Raw genomic sequence first — 17,335 nt, 5'->3', positions numbered from 1 at the left:
GCTAGGCTCTAAGGTAGTGGAGGAGATGCCCACTATGAGTGCTTGGGTACAGGAGGGGGTTCATGTGGAGCTAGGCTCCCAGGGAGTGGAGGAGATGCCCACTATGAGTAATTGGGTTCAGGTGGGTCTAGTCTCCCAGGTAGTGGAGGAGATGCCTGGTACGAGTGATGGGGTGCAAGTGGGGTGTTGAGAGGGATGTGGTAGAAGGGAGTCAGGAGTCTGTGGCCTCAGCTGAGGAGGATCAGGAGAAGGATATGGATATCTCTTTAGATATGACAGCAGCTGGTGACGACTCAATTTACGATCTAGAGTAGGTAAATGGGTTTCTGGATCAGACTTTTGGGAAATCTGTCAAATTGGCAGATTATTTTGATAAGTTTGTGAGGTCAGCTGTGATGTTACAGAAGACGGTGGGGTTAGACCAGCTGAGTGAGAAGAACCGGTTTCGCTTGAGGAAATGTATTACTGCTGTTGCAGCAGCAAAAGGTGGTGGGAAACCTGTTCAGGTTAATAAGAAAACAGTTAAATAATGATGATCATGCTTCATAGGGTGTCTTTTTTCTCTTTGGTTTCTCTGTGGTTTCTTCTGCTTTTCTTTTCTCTTTTCTATATGGAGGTACTAAGGGTAGGTTCTCTCAGTATTAATGGGGGAAGGGACAGGAATAAGAGGGCTTGGGTATTAGAAGTAATAAAACAGAAAAGGCTTAATGTAGTTTTCCTACAGGAGACTCATAGTGATGAGGAAAATGAGGTTGACTGGGGTATGTGGTGGGAGGGGCAGCATATACTCAGTCATGGTACTAATTTCAGTGCTGGGGTGGCAATCTTGTTTTCCTCAGGTTTAGGGGTGACTGTGGTATCTACAGCAGAGATTGTCATGGGTCGGGTTTTATTGGTCAAGGTGGATGTTATGTTTTAGTTTTTTTAAATGTTTATGCTCCTAATGAGGGTACAGAGCGTATTGCTGTATTTGATCAAATAAAGGAAACCTTAAGACAGTGTGACCAAGAGGGGTGTATGGTTTTAGGGGGGGACTGGAACTGTGTGACCAAGAGGGCTGTATGGTTTTAGAGGTGGACCGGAACTGTGTGACCAAGAGGGGTGTATGGTTCTAGGGGGGGACTGGAACTGTGTGACCAAGAGGGGTGTATGGTTTTAGGGGGGGACTGGAACTGTACAGTGGAATTTACTGTTGACCGCACTGCTGAAGAACCTCACCTGCGGTCAGCAACTTGTCTGTTTGGTTTATTAACTGAGTTTGAGCTTTCTGATGTGTGGAGAGTAAGGAATGCAAAAGTTAGGCAGTACACATGGCTAAAAGTTAATGAAGGTTGTGTCAGTGCAGCAAGGTTAGACAGGTGATATGTATCTGATCACTACTGTAGTAGGGTTGGAAGGTTAGACAGGTTGTATGTATCTGATCACTACTCTAGTAGGGTTGGAAGGTTAGACAGGTTGTATGTATCTGATCACTACTCTAGTAGGGTTGGAAGGTTAGACAGGTTGTATGTATCTGATCACTACTCTAGTAGGGTTGGAGGGTTGGTAATCACTACTGTAGTAGGGTTGGAAGGTGTGCCATTACTCCTGTGGGTTTCTCTGATCATCATATTGTTACTGTTGATATTCACTTGTCCTGTCCACGAAGGTCATCACCTTACTGGTATTTTAATGTTAAGTTGTTACATGATGTCATGTTTTGTGAAAGGATGTTGTTGTTTTGGGAAGAATGGATGGTTACAAAAGGGAATTTTGAGTCCTTGAGACAATGGTGAGAGGTTGGGAAGGCCCAAATATGATTATTTTGTCAACAGTATACTGCTCTGTCTCAAATTGAACTTAAGAGACTATCAAGGCCCTTGAACAGGACATCAAATCTATTGAATTGAAGCTGCTCACTCAGAACGACCCTGGGCTAGTCATGAACTTACAGGACATGAGAGTGAAAGAGTGAAGGGTGCCTTGATTAGGTCTCGTTTCGCTTCCCTCAAGGATATGGATGCTCCTAGCGCTTAAAAAAAAACCTAGGACAGTCGACATTGCAACGTAAACAGATGGTCTGCCTTCATCTCCCTGATGGGAATGTGACCACGAATGACAGTGAAATGCGTCAACATGCCGTGGATTTCTACTCGTCCCTTTATAAGGCGGAGGATTGTGACTCTCTGTGTACTGAACAGTTGTTACAAGGTCTTCCTCAATTGGGACCTGAGCAGAGAGTCGCATTGGACTCTGACATTACACTGCAGGAGCTGTCCACAGCAGTTATGCAGCTCTCAACAGGCCGAGCCCCTGGCATCGATGGTTTACCATCTGAGTTTTATAAGCACTTTTGGGGGTCTATTGGGGAGGATTTTTATGAATTGATGTGTGAATCTTGTCATGAGGGTTCTTTCTTCCTGTATCCTGTCAACGTGCGGTGCATTCATTGTTGCCAAAAGAGGGGGATAAGGCTCTTGTAAAAAATTGGAGACCTGTTGCTTTGCTGTGCGCAGAATACAAAATTGTTTCTAAATGTCTCTCAAACAGGTTGAAAGAGTATCTGAGATTGTTGATCCACAAGGACCAGTCCTACTGTGTACCTGATCGCTCTATCGTTGATAACTTGTTTCTGATAAGAGATGGTTTAGACATTTGTAAACTGTCTGATGTAAATGTGGGTTTACTTTCTTTGGATCAGGAGAAGGCTTTTGATCGTGTGGACCACCAGTACTTGTTTAAAACGATGAAAGCCTTTGGGTTTGGGGATGTTTTTTTGTCTTGGATGAATTTACTGTATGCTGGGGCCTCGTGTATGGTGAAGGTGGGGGGTGGTTTGAGTTGCCCCATCCCTGTCCAAAGGGGCATCAGGCAGGGATGCCCAATTTCAGGGCAGTTATATAGTCTGGCGATTGAACCAATGCTTTGTTTTTTAAGAGCGAGGCTTACTGGTTTCTCTGTGCCAGGTGTAATGAAGGGTCCCACGATAGCACTGTCTGCGTATACAGATGACGTGATAGTTTTTATTACAGGGGGTGAGGATGTTAAGGTTCTCTCAAATGCTTTAAAGGTGTATGAGGGGGCCTCCTCAGCTAGAGTCAATTGGGAAAAGAGTGAAGCGCTGTGGGCAGGTCAGCTTCAGATGGAGTCCGCTCCACGGTTACCAGGGGCGCTTCAAACGGGGACCGCTCCACAGTTACCAGGGGGGCTTCAGTGGGGCAGCGATGGGATGAAGACTTTGGGGGTTTCTAGGCTTCGATGTCTTAGAGAAAAAGAACTGGGAGGGTGTAGTGGAGTGCCTGGCCTGACTCCATTTTATGAGTCTGTTATGCAGGCTTGGAGGGTTCTTGTCATGTCCCGTAAGGCCGTCACGCCACCAGGGATGTGGCTTTTTGAAGAGCCTCTTTTTCATAACACTGCCATCCAGTCCCGTGCTCTGGGTTCAGCCATCCTACGGTCATGCCTGTTAGGCGTGGGGTGTACCAAGCTGGGTCATCTAATGTGGAGCAGGAGCAGATCGTTGGAGGAGCTGGGAGAAAGAGCAGGGATCCGATCATCTTGTCTACTGAGGAAGGTCATCGCTGAGGTCTGTGACTCCTTGCCAGTACTTCATCTGCAGTATGTGACTGACACTTCCAAATGTGATCGGTGGAAGGAGGGTCTGGATTATATGTTCCCTGCAGTGATTGTTAGTGCTGCGATGGGGGCATACGAGGAGGACGTGGGGATGCTGCTTTCCTTCCATACCCCGGAGCTGGGAGAGTTCAAGGAGGTGGGAAAGAAGGCCATGTACAGGATCCCTGGAAGGGGTAAAATCAATGAGGTGGGCAGGTGTGCTTGGTCCAGGTGCCTCCCCAAAAGGCTGTTGGCGATCATTATACAAACTGCCTATTGATAAGAGGACAGCTGACCTCCAATGGAGGATCATACATGGAGCCATAGCCACCAACATGCATCTGGTACACCTGGATCCTACTGTTGGGGAGGGATGTCCATTCGGTGCTGAGTCTGAATCTCTGGCACATCTGTTTTTACAGTGTCCCAGGCTGGACGGGATGATTGACCTGATCACTAATTGGTTCTCAGCATTGGGAGAGGTTTTCTCTTCGCAACTGGATATATTTGGGCCAAAGTACAGGTTCAGTCAAAAGGGTGTAGTTGTGTTGCTTAATTTTGTGTTAGGGGCAGCAAAATGTGCAATATGGAAGACCTGAAAGAACAGTATTCGGGGACAGGGGTCTGTGGATGTGGTGGGAATGCTGGAGGGAATGTTGGCAGCGAGACTAAGGGTTGAGTTTGCCTATTATAAACTGGTTAACAATATTGATCTGTTTATGAGTATATGGGGTATTCAGAGGCTGTTGTGTTTAGTTACTGTGGAGGAGGAATTGGAGTTGTGTTTTTAATTGATGTGTAACTGTGGTTTTGTATGAGTATTTATTGTGTGGTGGGCCCCCAGACCCAATAAAGATTATTTAAAACTCTCTCTCTCTCTCTCTCTCTCTCTCTCCCTCTGTTCTTTGTCATTTCCTGAAGAGTGAGGTGTTATCGATGTCCTGAAATAAGCCCCAGAAGACAGATAATGTGGTTGTGAATTTCCACTGTTTTCTGACTCCTGGTGAGCCATAAGGTCTGAGTCCCAGATGGCACCCTATTCCCTATATAGTGCACTGCTTTTGATCAAAACTAGTGCCCTATGCAGAGGATAGGGACCCATCTGGGACGCAGGAAAGGTCTGCAGTAGAGGCGAGATCTGCCAATAAGCTAAATAAGAGCCCATGACTCTCGTTTCAGTCCAAATATGAAACAGCTTGTGGACATCACAGACTCAAAGACATAGTCTCTCTCTGAAGTGGAAGCCGGTGTGTGTGTGTGTGTGTGTGTGTGTGTGTGTGTGTGTGTGTGTGTGTGTGTGTGTGTGTGTGTGTGTGTGTGTGTGTGTGTGTGTGTGTGTGTGTGTGTGTGTGTGTGTGTGTGTGTGTGTGTGTGTGTGTGTGTGTGTGTGTGTGTGTGTGTGTGCGTGCGTGCGTGTTTGTGTGTGTGAGCATGCGTGTGTGCGCAAGTGTGTGAGTGTCCATTAGCAAGCGTGAATGTGTGTGTGGGCATGTGAACATGCGTTTGTTTTTGTGATCACCCACAACTCCTTACCTACACAGAAGCGTCCATCCGCCCCCACAGCCAGCCCTGCCAGGCACTCACACTTGAAGGAGCCCTCAGTGTTGACACAGCGGCCGTTCATACACATGCCTGGAGTCTGACACTCATCAATATCTACCAGAAAGAGAGTCAGAGATGGAGAGAGTGAGAGTATGAGAGAGATGGAGAGAGTGAGAGTACGAGAGAGATGGAGAGAGTGAGAGTACGAGAGAGATAGAGAGTGAGAGTACAAGAGAGATGGAGAGTGAGAGTACGAGAGAGATGGAGAGAGTAAGAGTACAAGAGAAATGGAGAGTAAGAGTACGAGAGAGATGGAGAGAGTAAGCGTACGAGAGAAATGGAGAGGGTGAGAGTACGAGAGAGATGGAGAGAGTAAGAGTACAAGAGAAATGGAGAGAGTAAGAGTACAAGAGAGATGGAGAGAGTAAGAGTACGAGAGAGATGGAGAGAGTAAGAGTACGAGAGAGATGGAGAGAGTAAGAGTATGAGAGAGATGGAGAGAGTAAGATTACGAGAGAGATGGAGAGAGTAAGAGTACGAGAGAGATGGAGAGAGTAAGAGTACGAGAGAAATGGAGAGAGTACGAGTATGAGAGAGATGGAGGGAGTACGAGTATGAGAGAGATGGAGAGAGTAAGAGTATGAGAGAGATGGAGAGAGTATAGGGAAATGAACAAAGAGAAATGAAGAGACAGGGAAAGAGAGAGACAGGGAAGGAGAGAGACAGGAAAGGTGAGAGACAGGAAAGGAGAGAGACAGGGAAGGAGAGAGACAGGGAAGGAGAGAGACAGGGAAGGAGAGAGACAGGTAGAAAAACAGACCCAAAGAGAGAAGTTATGTGGTTAACAAAAAAACACATTATAACTAGGCCTCTGGGGAGCGGTAGGTTCAATCTCTTGTTTGCATCCCAAATGGTACCCCATTCCTTTAAACAGTGCACTACTTTTGACCAGAGCCCTATATAGGGTACCATTTGGAATGCACCCTTTGTCTGTTCCTGATCCAGACGCATGGCTAGCAGCTGGTGCTGTAGCATCTTAGTTGGAATTCCAAATGGAACACAGATGAGGTTCTGGAATCTATCGGCATAGCTCTAAAATATGAGCCAATCCTGAACCTGCTCTATATTCCATGTCTGCCTCAGTGATCTCTCTACCTGTGCAGTAGCGCCCACTGGAAGCCAGGGTGAAGCCGGGTTTGCACAGGCACTTGAAGCTACCGTCCTCGTTGATACACATGCCGTTCAGACACATGTTGGTGCCGGCGCACTCGTCATGGTCTGTGGAGGGCAAAAGGTTAAAAGGTCAGGGGAGAATCTGTCATCCTGTTGTTAAAGCCAAACTCACCACGCCCAGACCCGTTAGTTGCCAAGCAGAGGGTCTTGGAATGTGACCCCATGGGGAATGGCGTGTAGCATGTAGAATGTGAGTGATGATGTGTGCATTGGCTTTGTACAGCCACATTCAATGGTAAAAACAAGAGCAACGTCGTTGTCGACATCGATGGACAGCCATGAGCAAACGAGTAGGATGTGGTAGGGAGAGAAACACAGAAACCGTATTAATAGGTATTTTATGTTTATAAAAGTCTATAATTAGTGGCTTGTCCTCATAATGTTAATTCATGGGTTTGACTAGGCTTGAATACTTACAGTACATAACAAGGTCTCAAATCAAATCTAGGGAAAAATTTGCTACAATCTCATGAAAATTGGAGTACTGATTTACATGAGTGATTAAGGTAACTGATACTATAATAAAATACTTCATCTGGGCTTGATTGATCTTGACTGGCGCAACGGAACCAATAGAGCAGTAACAAAAGTGTAAACCCAATCTGGCACTCCAAACAGGCTAAAGCAAACGCAAAAAGCATTTGAAAGATCTTACCGACACAGTTCCTGCCGTCTGGGGTTAGCTGGAAGCCTGCGTTACAGATGCACTGGAAGCTTCCATCCATGTTGAGACAGCGGCCGTTCTTACACAGAACCCCGTTGTGCAGGCACTCGTCAATGTCTGGTGAGGAGAGTGGTGATGTATATGTGACTTGCTGATACTATCCCAGAATGCTGCACCAAATCCAATATAACACCATTCCAACAGTATACTACCCCTGCTTCTACCAATACACCGCAGAGCTGCACCAAATCCAAAATAACGCCATTGGTATACGAACCCTGCCCCTAGACCGTTTCCTCTGGCCTAGACAGTTCCCTCTGGCCTAGACATTTCCCTCTGGCCTAGACAGTTCCCTCTGGCCTAGACAGTTCCCTCTGGCCTAGACAGTTCCCTCTGCCCCTAGACAGTTCCCCCAGACCTAGACAGTTCCCTCTGCCCCTAGACAGTTTCCTCTGGCCATAGACAGTTCCCTCTGGCCTAGAGAGTCCCTCTGGCCATAGACAGTTCCCTCTGGCCTAGACAGTTCCCTCTGGCCATAGACAGTTCCCTCTGGCCTAGACAGTTCCTCTGGCCCTAGACAGTTCCCTCTGGCCCTAGACAGTTCCCTCTGGCCTAGACAGTTCCCTCTGGCCATAGACAGTTCCCTCTGGTCTAGACAGTTCCCTCTGGCCCTAGACAGTTCCCTCTGGCCCTAGACAGTTTCCTCTGGCCTAGACAGTTCCCTCTGGCCTAGACAGTTCCCTCTGGCCCTAGACAGTTCCCTCTGGCCCTAGACAGTTCCCTCTGGCCCTAGACAGTTTCCTCTGGCCTAGACAGTTCCCTCTGGCCCTAGACAGTTCCCTCTGGCCTAGACAGTTCCCTCTGGCCATAGACAGTTCCCTCTGCTGACAGTTCCCTAGACAGTTCCCTCTGGCCCTAGACAGTTTCCTCTGGCCTAGACCCCTCTGCTTCCCTCTGGCCTAGACAGTTCCCTCTGGCCTAGACAGTTCCCTCTGGCCTAGACAGTTCCCTCTGGCCTAGACAGTTCCCTCTGCCCCTAGACAGTTCCCTCTGCCCCTAGACAGTTCCTCTGGCCATAGACAGTTCCCTCTGGCCTAGAGAGTTCCCTCTGGCCATAGACAGTTCCCTCTGGCCCTAGACAGTTCCCTCTGGCCCTAGACAGTTCCCTCTGGCCCTAGACAGTTCCCTCTGGCCTAGACAGTTCCCTCTGGCCTAGACAGTTCCCCTCTGCCCCTAGACAGTTCCCCAGACCTAGACAGTTCCCTCTGCCCCTAGACAGTTTCCTCTGGCCATAGACAGTTCCCTCTGGCCTAGACCCTCTGGCCAGACATTTCCCTTGGCCTAGACAGTTCCCTCTGGCCTAGACAGTTCCCTCTGGCCTAGACAGTTCCCTCTGGCCTAGACAGTTCCCTCTGGCCCTAGACAGTTCCCTCTGGCCCTAGACAGTTCCCTCTGGCCTAGACAGTTCCCTCTGGCCATAGACAGTTCCCTCTGGTCTAGACAGTTCCCTCTGGCCTAGACAGTTCCCTCTGGCCCTAGACAGTTCCTCTGGCCTAGACAGTTCCCTCTGGCCTAGACAGTTCCCTCTGGCCCTAGACAGTTTCCTCTGGCCTAGACAGTTCCCTCTGCCCCTAGACAGTTTCCTCTGGCCATAGACAGTTCCCTCTGGCCCTAGACAGTTTCCTCTGGCCTAGACAGTTCCCTCTGGCCTAGACAGTTCCCTCTGGCCCTGACAGTTCCCTCTGGCCCTAGACAGTTCCCTCTGGCCCTAGACAGTTTCCTCTGGCCTAGACAGTTCCCTCTGGCCTAGACAGTTCCCTCTGGCCATAGACAGTTCCTCTGGCCTAGACAGTTCCCTCTGGCCCTAGACAGTTCCCTCTGGCCCTAGACAGTTCCCTCTGGCCTAGACAGTTCCCTTTGGCCATAGACAGTTCCCTCTGGTCTAGACAGTTCCCTCTGGCCCTAGACAGTTCCCTCTGGCCCTAGACAGTTTCCTCTGGCCTAGACAGTTCCCTCTGGCCTAGACAGTTCCCTCTGGCCCTAGACAGTTTCCTCTGGCCTAGACAGTTCCCTCTGGTCTAGACAGTTCCCTCTGGTCTAGACAGTTCCCTCTGGCCATAGACAGTTCCCTCTGGCCTAGACAGTTCCCTCTGGCCTAGACAGTTCCCTCTGGCCTAGACAGTTCCCTCTGGTCTAGACAGTTCCCTCTGGCCTAGACAGTTCCCTCTGGTCTAGACAGTTCCCTCTGGCCCTAGACAGTTCCCTCTGGCCCTAGACAGTTTCCTCTGGCCTAGACAGTTCCCTCTGGCCTAGACAGTTCCCTCTGGCCCTAGACAGTTTCCTCTGGCCTAGACAGTTCCCTCTGGTCTAGACAGTTCCCTCTGGTCTAGACAGTTCCCTCTGGCCATAGACAGTTCCCTCTGGCCTAGACAGTTCCCTCTGGCCCTAGACAGTTCCCTCTGGCCCTAGACAGTTTCCCTGGCTGGTTCCCTCTGGCCTAGACAGTTCCCTCTGGCCCTAGACAGTTTCCTCTGGCCTAGACAGTTCCCTCTGGTCTAGACAGTTCCCTCTGGTCTAGACAGTTCCCTCTGGCCATAGACAGTTCCCTCTGGCCTAGACAGTTCCCTCTGGCCTAGACAGTTCCCTCTGGTCTAGACAGTTCCCTCTGGTCTAGACAGTTCCCTCTGGCCTAGACAGTTCCCTCTGGCCTAGACAGTTCCCTCTGGCCTAGACAGTTCCCTCTGGTCTAGACAGTTCCCTCTGGCCATAGACAGTTCCCTCTGGCCTAGACAGTTCCCTCTGGCCATAGACAGTTCCCTCTGGTCTAGACAGTTCCCTCTGGCCCTAGACAGTTCCCTCTGGCCTAGACAGTTCCCTCTGGCCATAGACAGTTCCCTCTGGTCTAGACAGTTCCCTCTGGCCCTAGACAGTTTCCTCTGGCCTAGACAGTTCCCTCTGGTCTAGACAGTTCCCTCTGGTCTAGACAGTTCCCTCTGGCCTAGACAGTTCCCTCTGGCCATAGACAGTTCCCTCTGGCCTAGACAGTTCCCTCTGGCCTAGACAGTTCCCTCTGGCCTAGACAGTTCCCTATGCCCCTAGACAGTTCCCTCTGCCCTAGACAGTTCCCTCTGCCCCTAGACAGTTCCCTCTGCCCCTAGACAGTTCCCTCTGCCCCTAGACAGTTCCCCCAGACCTAGACAGTTCCCTCTGGCCTAGACAGTTCCCTCTGGACCATCTGGCCAGACAGTTCCCTCTGGCCTCCCTCTGGCCATAGACAGTTCCCTCTGGCCTAGACAGTTCCCTCTGGCCTAGACAGTTCCCTCTGGCCATAGACAGTTCCCTTTGCTGACAGTTCCCTTTGCCCCTAGACAGTTCCCTCTGGCCTAGACAGTTCCCTCTGGTCTAGACAGTTCCCTCTGGTCTAGACAGTTCCCTCTGGTCTAGACAGTTCCCTCTGCCACTATACAGTTCCCTCTGGTCTAGACAGTTCCCTCTGGCCTAGACAGTTCCCTCTGGCCTAGACAGTTCCCTCTGGCCTAGACAGTTCCCTCTGGTCTAGACAGTTCCCTCTGGCCCCTTGTCCATCTGAAAGCATTGTGTTGGAGTGAGTAACATTCCACCATAGAAATATAATAACTACAATTGCATTGGTATAGTCGTTATATCTCTATGTGTTTCACCTAGCCCAATGTTAAATGGTATAGTATATCCATCTACAGTCTGCTTGTAATTGTAACTATCTTCAAAACGTGTAATGATAATTCGGTGGATCAATGTCCCAGTAGTCAGGTAACATTATGAAAGAAAAAGGAAACAGCATATTTAGACTGAATAAATCCTTAAGGTCCACTCCACTGTGAAAACAGACTCCCAGACACAGGCCTGGCTGGTTAAGGGTTTATGCCACAGACTCTGGAACATGTCTATGGTGAAGGCATTGGTTCAACCTCTTTGAATAGAATATATACAGTACCAGTCAAAGGTTTGGACACACCTACTCATTCAAGGGTTTTCCTCTATTTGTACTATTTTCTACATTGTAGATTAATAGTGAAGACATAAAAACTATGAAATAACACATATGGAATCATGAAGCAACCAAAGAAGTGAGAGTCTTCAAAGTAGCCACCCTTTCTTCTGTATACCAACCCTGCCTTCTCACAACATATCTGATTGGCGCAAACGCATTAAGAATGAAATAAATCCCAAAAATGAACCTTTAACAAGGAACACATGCTAATTGAAATGCATTCCAGGTGACAACCTCATGAAGCTGGTTGAGAGAATGCCAAGAGTGTGCAAAGCTGTCATCAAGGCAAAGGGTGGCTACTTGTCACGCCCTGGTCTTAGTATTTTGTGTTTATATAATTATTTGGTCAGGCCAGGGTGTGACATGGGGTAATTTTGTGTTGTGTTGTGGTATTGGGGGTTTTAGTAGGTATTGGGATTGTGGCTGAGTAGGGATGTCTAGCATAGTCTATGGCTGCCTGAGGTTCTCAATCAGAGTCAGGTGATTCTCGTTGTCTCTGATTGGGAACCATATTTAGGTAGCCTGGGTTTCACTGTGTGTTTGTGGGTGATTGTTCCTGTCTCAGTGTGTTTGTATTCACCAGATAGGCTGTATAGGTTTTCACCTTCCGTTCCTTGTTTTTATCGTGTTTATTCTTTCATTAAACATGTATCGAACTAACCACGCTGCTTTTTGGTCCGACTCTCCTTCGACGGAAGAAAGCCGTAACACTACTTTGAAGAATCTCACCTTTTTTCGTTACTACGTGTGTGTTAATTCATAGTTCTGATGTCTTCACTATTATTCTACAATATAGAAAATAGTTTAAAAAATTTAAAAAACCCTGTAATGAGTAGGTGTGTCCAAACTTTTGACTTGTACTGTATATATGCACCAGTATAAATAGACTCACCGATGCAGACCTGCTTCTCTGGATTTCTTTGGAACCCTGTGTGGCACTTGCAGTAGAAGGAACCGGCCGTGTTCACACAGTCCCCATTGGGGCACGGGTCGGAGGAACACTCATCTACATCTATTTATTATCAGGAAATAGATTTATTAGAAATACAACCTAGAATCATCATGAGTTCAGTTTTTAGACAAGCTACCCAGGATTAAAAGTTAAGGGTTAGGGTTAGGGTTAACCCTAACCCTCATATCAATATACAGTACCTAACAGCCGCAGAAACATACATTCACGAGATTAGTAGATTCGCTCATCTTAGATAATATTAATATTTGAGCCATTTCTGAGACTCACTTAGACAGCAGCTGTGATGATACAGTAGTAGGAATACAAAGATATAACATGTATAGAAAAGACAGGAATGTCTACGGGGGAGGTGTTTCTGTATCTATTCAGAGCCATATTCCTATAAAGCTCAGAGAGGATCTCATGACAAATGAAGTAGTGTGATTGCAGGTTCACCTGCCTCATCTGAAGCCTCTTCTTTCAGGGTGCTGCTGTAGAGCACCAAGTGCTAACAGTCAGTATCTGGAGAATATGTGTGTGGTGTTGGACAAGCTCTCTGATGCTAACAGAGAAATGTATTTTCTGGGTGACCTGAACATTGACTGGTTATCATCTAGCTGTCCTCTCAAAAGGAAGCTTCTTACTGTGACTAATGGCTGTAACACAGGGGTAGCCGACAGGTCAATCATGAGCTACCAGTATGGTAGCTCGCTGCCCACCTACGAGTAGTTCGCCAAACAATTCTGAAAGTACATGCAATTTTTACGTGTTCAACTGCAAACTTTTTTATTAAGAAATCTCACAAGTATCAAACACCACATGCTCCCAGCTACCAGAGGTGTGGACTCGAGTCACGGATATGATGACTTGGACTCGACTTTGACTTTAACACCAATGACTCGTGACTTGACTTGGATTTGAGCCTTATGACTCGACCTGACTTGATACCCTCCCCAAGCCCAAATACTAAAAATGATGCTATTAAAAAGTGTGCAGCGCATCAACTCTTCATTTAACAGATTACAGTTTGAATCGGACCCAGCAGCCAATCAAATTGTGCGTGGCAGTGCAGAGGAACGTCGGCGGGTGAATTCAGATTGAGCCCTTGGAAAGATGATACCCCAAAATTATTATTTTCGGCTATAAAGACGACGCTGTATCAACAAAAAAACGAATTGCAACTTGCAAAACGTGCAGGAAGAGAATTACAGACGGAGGCGCAACAACTTCCAACTTTGTTTGACATTTGAAGCTGCACAGAGAACGGTAAGTCGTGGCTCATATACCCGACAGCTATATTTGTTATTACTTTACTAGTGTATCATGTAGGCTAACGTAACGTTAAATCAATGAGCCTCCACACAGTCAGTTAGTGCAGGAACGTGATCATTGCACTCAAGATTGAGCTACAACTGGCTAGGCAGTTGGTAGATCCTGCCTGACGTTCCTAAAACAAGATTGGGCGATTGTGTATAAGCCGAGATCGCCCCATAGCGATCCTCGATAGTCGATCACTATTGGGGGAGGGGGGTCTTTCTCATGGCTAGCCATGTATTTCCATGGAAATATAACGTTAATTTGGAAAGTAATAAATATATAGATATTTTTAAAAGCATTCATGATTTGCGTAAATGTAATATAGTAACTATTATTCTTGTTAAAAATATGAAATTGTATTACATTTGGTGAAGAGCACGCGTAGCACATTCATCTCCTGCACATCTATCACTCCAGTGTTTTATTGGTATATTGTAATTACTTTGCCACCATGGCCTATTTATTGCCTTACATTATCTTACCTCATTTGCACTCACTGTACATAGAACTTTTCTACTGTATTATTGACTGTATGTTTGTTTATTCCATGTGTAACTCTGTGTTGTTGTTTGTGTCGCACTGCTTTGCTTTATCTTGGCCAAGTAGCAGTTGTAAATAAGAATTTGTTCTCAACTGGCCTACCTGGTTAAATAAAGGTGAAAAAAGAGCACATTATGACTTGTTTAGGACTCGAAACTCAAAGTTAAAGACTTGAAACTTGACTTGATAATTGACAGTCTTGACTTGGGACTTGACTTGGGACTTGAGTGCTAAGACCTGAGACTTACAGTACTTGTGGCTAATATAGCCGACAGCTATATGACTTGGTCCCACCTCTGCCAGCTACTATTGAATTAATCAATCAATAATTATGTTCACTCCTGGTTAGCCACTACATTAAAAAGACAAAACTAACACAATATTTGCCAATTAATTTCCAGCAATATTGTCTGTCTGTCTGTCTGTCTGTCTGTCTGTCTGTCTGTCTGTCTGTCTGTCTGTCTGTCTGTCTGTCTGTCGCTTGCGTTTGTCAATCACTCTGTGTGTAGCCAGTTGATGTGATAACCATCCTGTGAGTTGACAGAAATACTTTCCCCCAAAACATTCTCAATGAAATGTTAATGGCAAAGTAGTCTTACCTGGCAGAAGTATATCATGAGCAAGTATATCATTTGTATCTATTATAGCAAACATGAAATGAGCAGCAGCAGTCCAGAACCTTCGCTAGACCAGCACATTAGAGGGCACATGCCTCACTCGCTAGATGCCCAATTAAAGGGCCAGATATGCAATTAAAGGAGAATTACATAATTACAATTAATTCAAATGTATTACCAATGAATTAAACAATTGTTAGTTTTCTTCCAGACCTAAAAGAATATATATTCTGATGTGATTTAAACATTGACTTGGACTCAGAACATCTAATTTAGTTGTTTCTCTATGAACAATTGTATTTAGTGAGTCTTGTCAGAGCAGAGGCAGTAGGGATGACCAGCGATGTTCTCTTGATAATTGTGTGAATTAGACAATTTTCCTGTCCTGCTAAGCATTCAAAATGTAACGAGTAATTTTGTGTGTCAGGGAAAATGTATGGAGTAAAAAGTATATAATATTCTTCAGGAATGTAGTGAAGTAAAAGTATGAAGTTGTCAAAAATATGAATAGTACAGTACAGATACCCCAAAAAACAACTTAATTAGTACTTTTAAGTATTTTTACATCACTGGTAGCTCGCTATATGTTTTTTTAAAGTAGCTCTCATGCTAGAAAAGGTTGGAGGCCCCTGCTGTAACATGACCCATGTTATCACTCAACCAACTAGAGTGTTTACAATAGTGTTGGATCTGTGACATCCATTCACTAACTAGCAAAGATTATGAACAAATATGCACACGTGGTTACATGCAGCTCTCGCTTTGATCTCAAAACAAGCGGATCTACTCATGATCACTCATGCTGTAAACTCAGTCCAGTTCAAAGTGAATGGCACAGATCCATATATGGCAATGGTGTATTTGCATGTAGGCCTACTGCGGCTCTGATTGGTTATGCCGCACCGGTCTGTGTAAAGTACGGGCTGAGTCTTGTGTTTCAATGCAATAGAATCATACTCTGATGTGTTCTGCCTACAACAAAATCTCTTGCATAGTTAGTTTTCATACTCTTGCATAGTTTTGTTTCGGGATGTTGTATTGAATGTGGTTAATATTGCGTTGATTCGATCACAATTCCCACAGTAAAGGGAAACGTTGATAGTGTTAATAACTAAGGGGGAAAACTCTAGAAAGTGAAGTTAAATTTTGTGCTTATTTATTATGTGTGTTAGAGGGAACATTGGTGACCATAACATTGTGGCAATAACAAGGAAAGCCAAAGTACCAAAGGCCTAAAGTTATTTATAAGAGATTATACTAAATGTTTTCTCAGGACTCTATTGTTTAAGATGTAAAACATGTATGTTGGTCTGATGTGTACAAGGAGGAGGATCACGTGGGAGATTTATAAAATGATTCTTGCCAATTGTTGACAAACATGCAGCTGTTAAGAAACTAACTGTTTCCAGAACCCTTGAAGATCTAATTATGAAAGAGAAGTATTATTGTCTTTTAATTTGGTCAAGTGTGTGTGGAAGAGGTGGAAAAACTATAGACAACCTAGATGGGATACTATTGAGAGTGGTAGCAGACCGTATTGGCACCCCTATTTGCCATGTCTTTAACCAAAGCCTTAAGGTATGTGTGTGTCCACAGGTGTGGAAGGAAGCTAAAGTAATTCCACTACCTAAAAATAGTAAAGCACCCTTTGCTGGCTTTAACAGTTTGCTGCCTGTTCTTAGTAAACTGATGGAGAAAATTGTGTTTGAACAAATACAATGCTATTTTTAAAAGAACAAGTTAACTACTGACTTTCAGCATGCTTATAGGGAAGGGCACTCAACCTGTACTGCACTGACTCAGATGACTGATGATTGGCTAAAGGAAATTGATAATAAGATGATAGGTGGAGCTGGATTGTTAGATTTCAGTGCAGCCTTTGATGTTATTGATCATAATTTGCTATTGGCATGTAAATAGTGTGTAACTAGTATTTTGCGGTTGGCTCTTGGTGTCTTTCCTATTTATAACTTATTTATAACTATTATTTTATTTTATTTTAAATGTAATATCTTATGTTGTTCTTGTCTATAACTGTTTGGTACTTTGTAATATATTTGTATGGTTTATGTGGAACCCAGGAAGAGTAGCTGCTGCATGTGCAGTAGCTAATGGCCCCCAGGAAGAGTAGCTGCTGAACGTTCAGTAGCTAATGGCCCCCAGGATGAGTAGCTGCTGAATGTTCAGTAGCTAATGGCCCACAAGAAGAGTAGCTGCTATGTGTTCAGTAGCTAATGGCCCCCAGGAAGAGTAGCTGCTGAACGTTCAGTAGCTAATGGCCCCCAGGAAGAGTAGCTGCTGAATGTTCAGTAGCTAATGGCCCACAAGAAGAGTATCTGCTACGTGTTCAGTAGCTAATGGCCCCCAGGAAGAGTAGCTGCTGAACGTTCAGTAGCTAATGGCCCCAGGAAGAGTAGCTGCTGAATGTTCAGTAGCTCCCACAAGAAGAGTAGCTGCTACGTGTTCAGTAGCTAATGGCCCCCAGGAAGAGTAGCTGCTGAATGTTCAGTAGCTAATGGCCCCCAGGAAGAGTAGCTGCTGAACGTTCAGTAGCTAATGGCCCCCAGGAAGAGTAGCTGCTGAACGTTCAGTAGCTAATGGCCCCCAGGAAGAGTAGCTGCTGAACGTTCAGTAGCTAATGGCCCTCGGGAAGAGAAGCTGCTGCATGTTCAGTAGCTAATAAGGATCCTAATAAACTCAACTCAACATCTGTGGCTAGAAAGTGGACGTTCTGAGAGGACAGCTGGGAAGAGGGTCGATGGCCAATGGTCTTTCTGGGTTTGACTAATAACTCTTTACTTGAAATGTGCTGCCACAATGCTTTCTTATTGCTGTGCAGTATTGAC

The 17,335-nt window shown here is 45.8% G+C and overlaps 1 protein-coding gene across 2 annotated transcripts in view; it reads right to left on the bottom strand.

Moving 5' to 3' along the window:
• Positions 1-17,335, bottom strand: part of LOC112247575 (fibrillin-2) — a 247,297-nt gene that overhangs the window by 146,522 nt on the left and 83,440 nt on the right. For both annotated transcript variants that reach the window (XM_042302707.1, XM_042302708.1), the window contains exons 12-15: positions 11,956-12,075; positions 7,025-7,150; positions 6,292-6,414; positions 5,128-5,250 (exon numbers count right to left, since the gene is read on the bottom strand). In XM_042302707.1, coding sequence (XP_042158641.1) covers positions 5,128-5,250; positions 6,292-6,414; positions 7,025-7,150; positions 11,956-12,075 — 492 coding nt within the window. The remainder of the gene's footprint in view (positions 1-5,127; positions 5,251-6,291; positions 6,415-7,024; positions 7,151-11,955; positions 12,076-17,335) is intronic.

This window comes from Oncorhynchus tshawytscha, linkage group LG20 (assembly GCF_018296145.1).
Source record: "Oncorhynchus tshawytscha isolate Ot180627B linkage group LG20, Otsh_v2.0, whole genome shotgun sequence".
NCBI classification, from domain to species: domain Eukaryota; kingdom Metazoa; phylum Chordata; class Actinopteri; order Salmoniformes; family Salmonidae; genus Oncorhynchus; species Oncorhynchus tshawytscha.
This window is presented reverse-complemented; position numbering and strand designations above follow the sequence as displayed.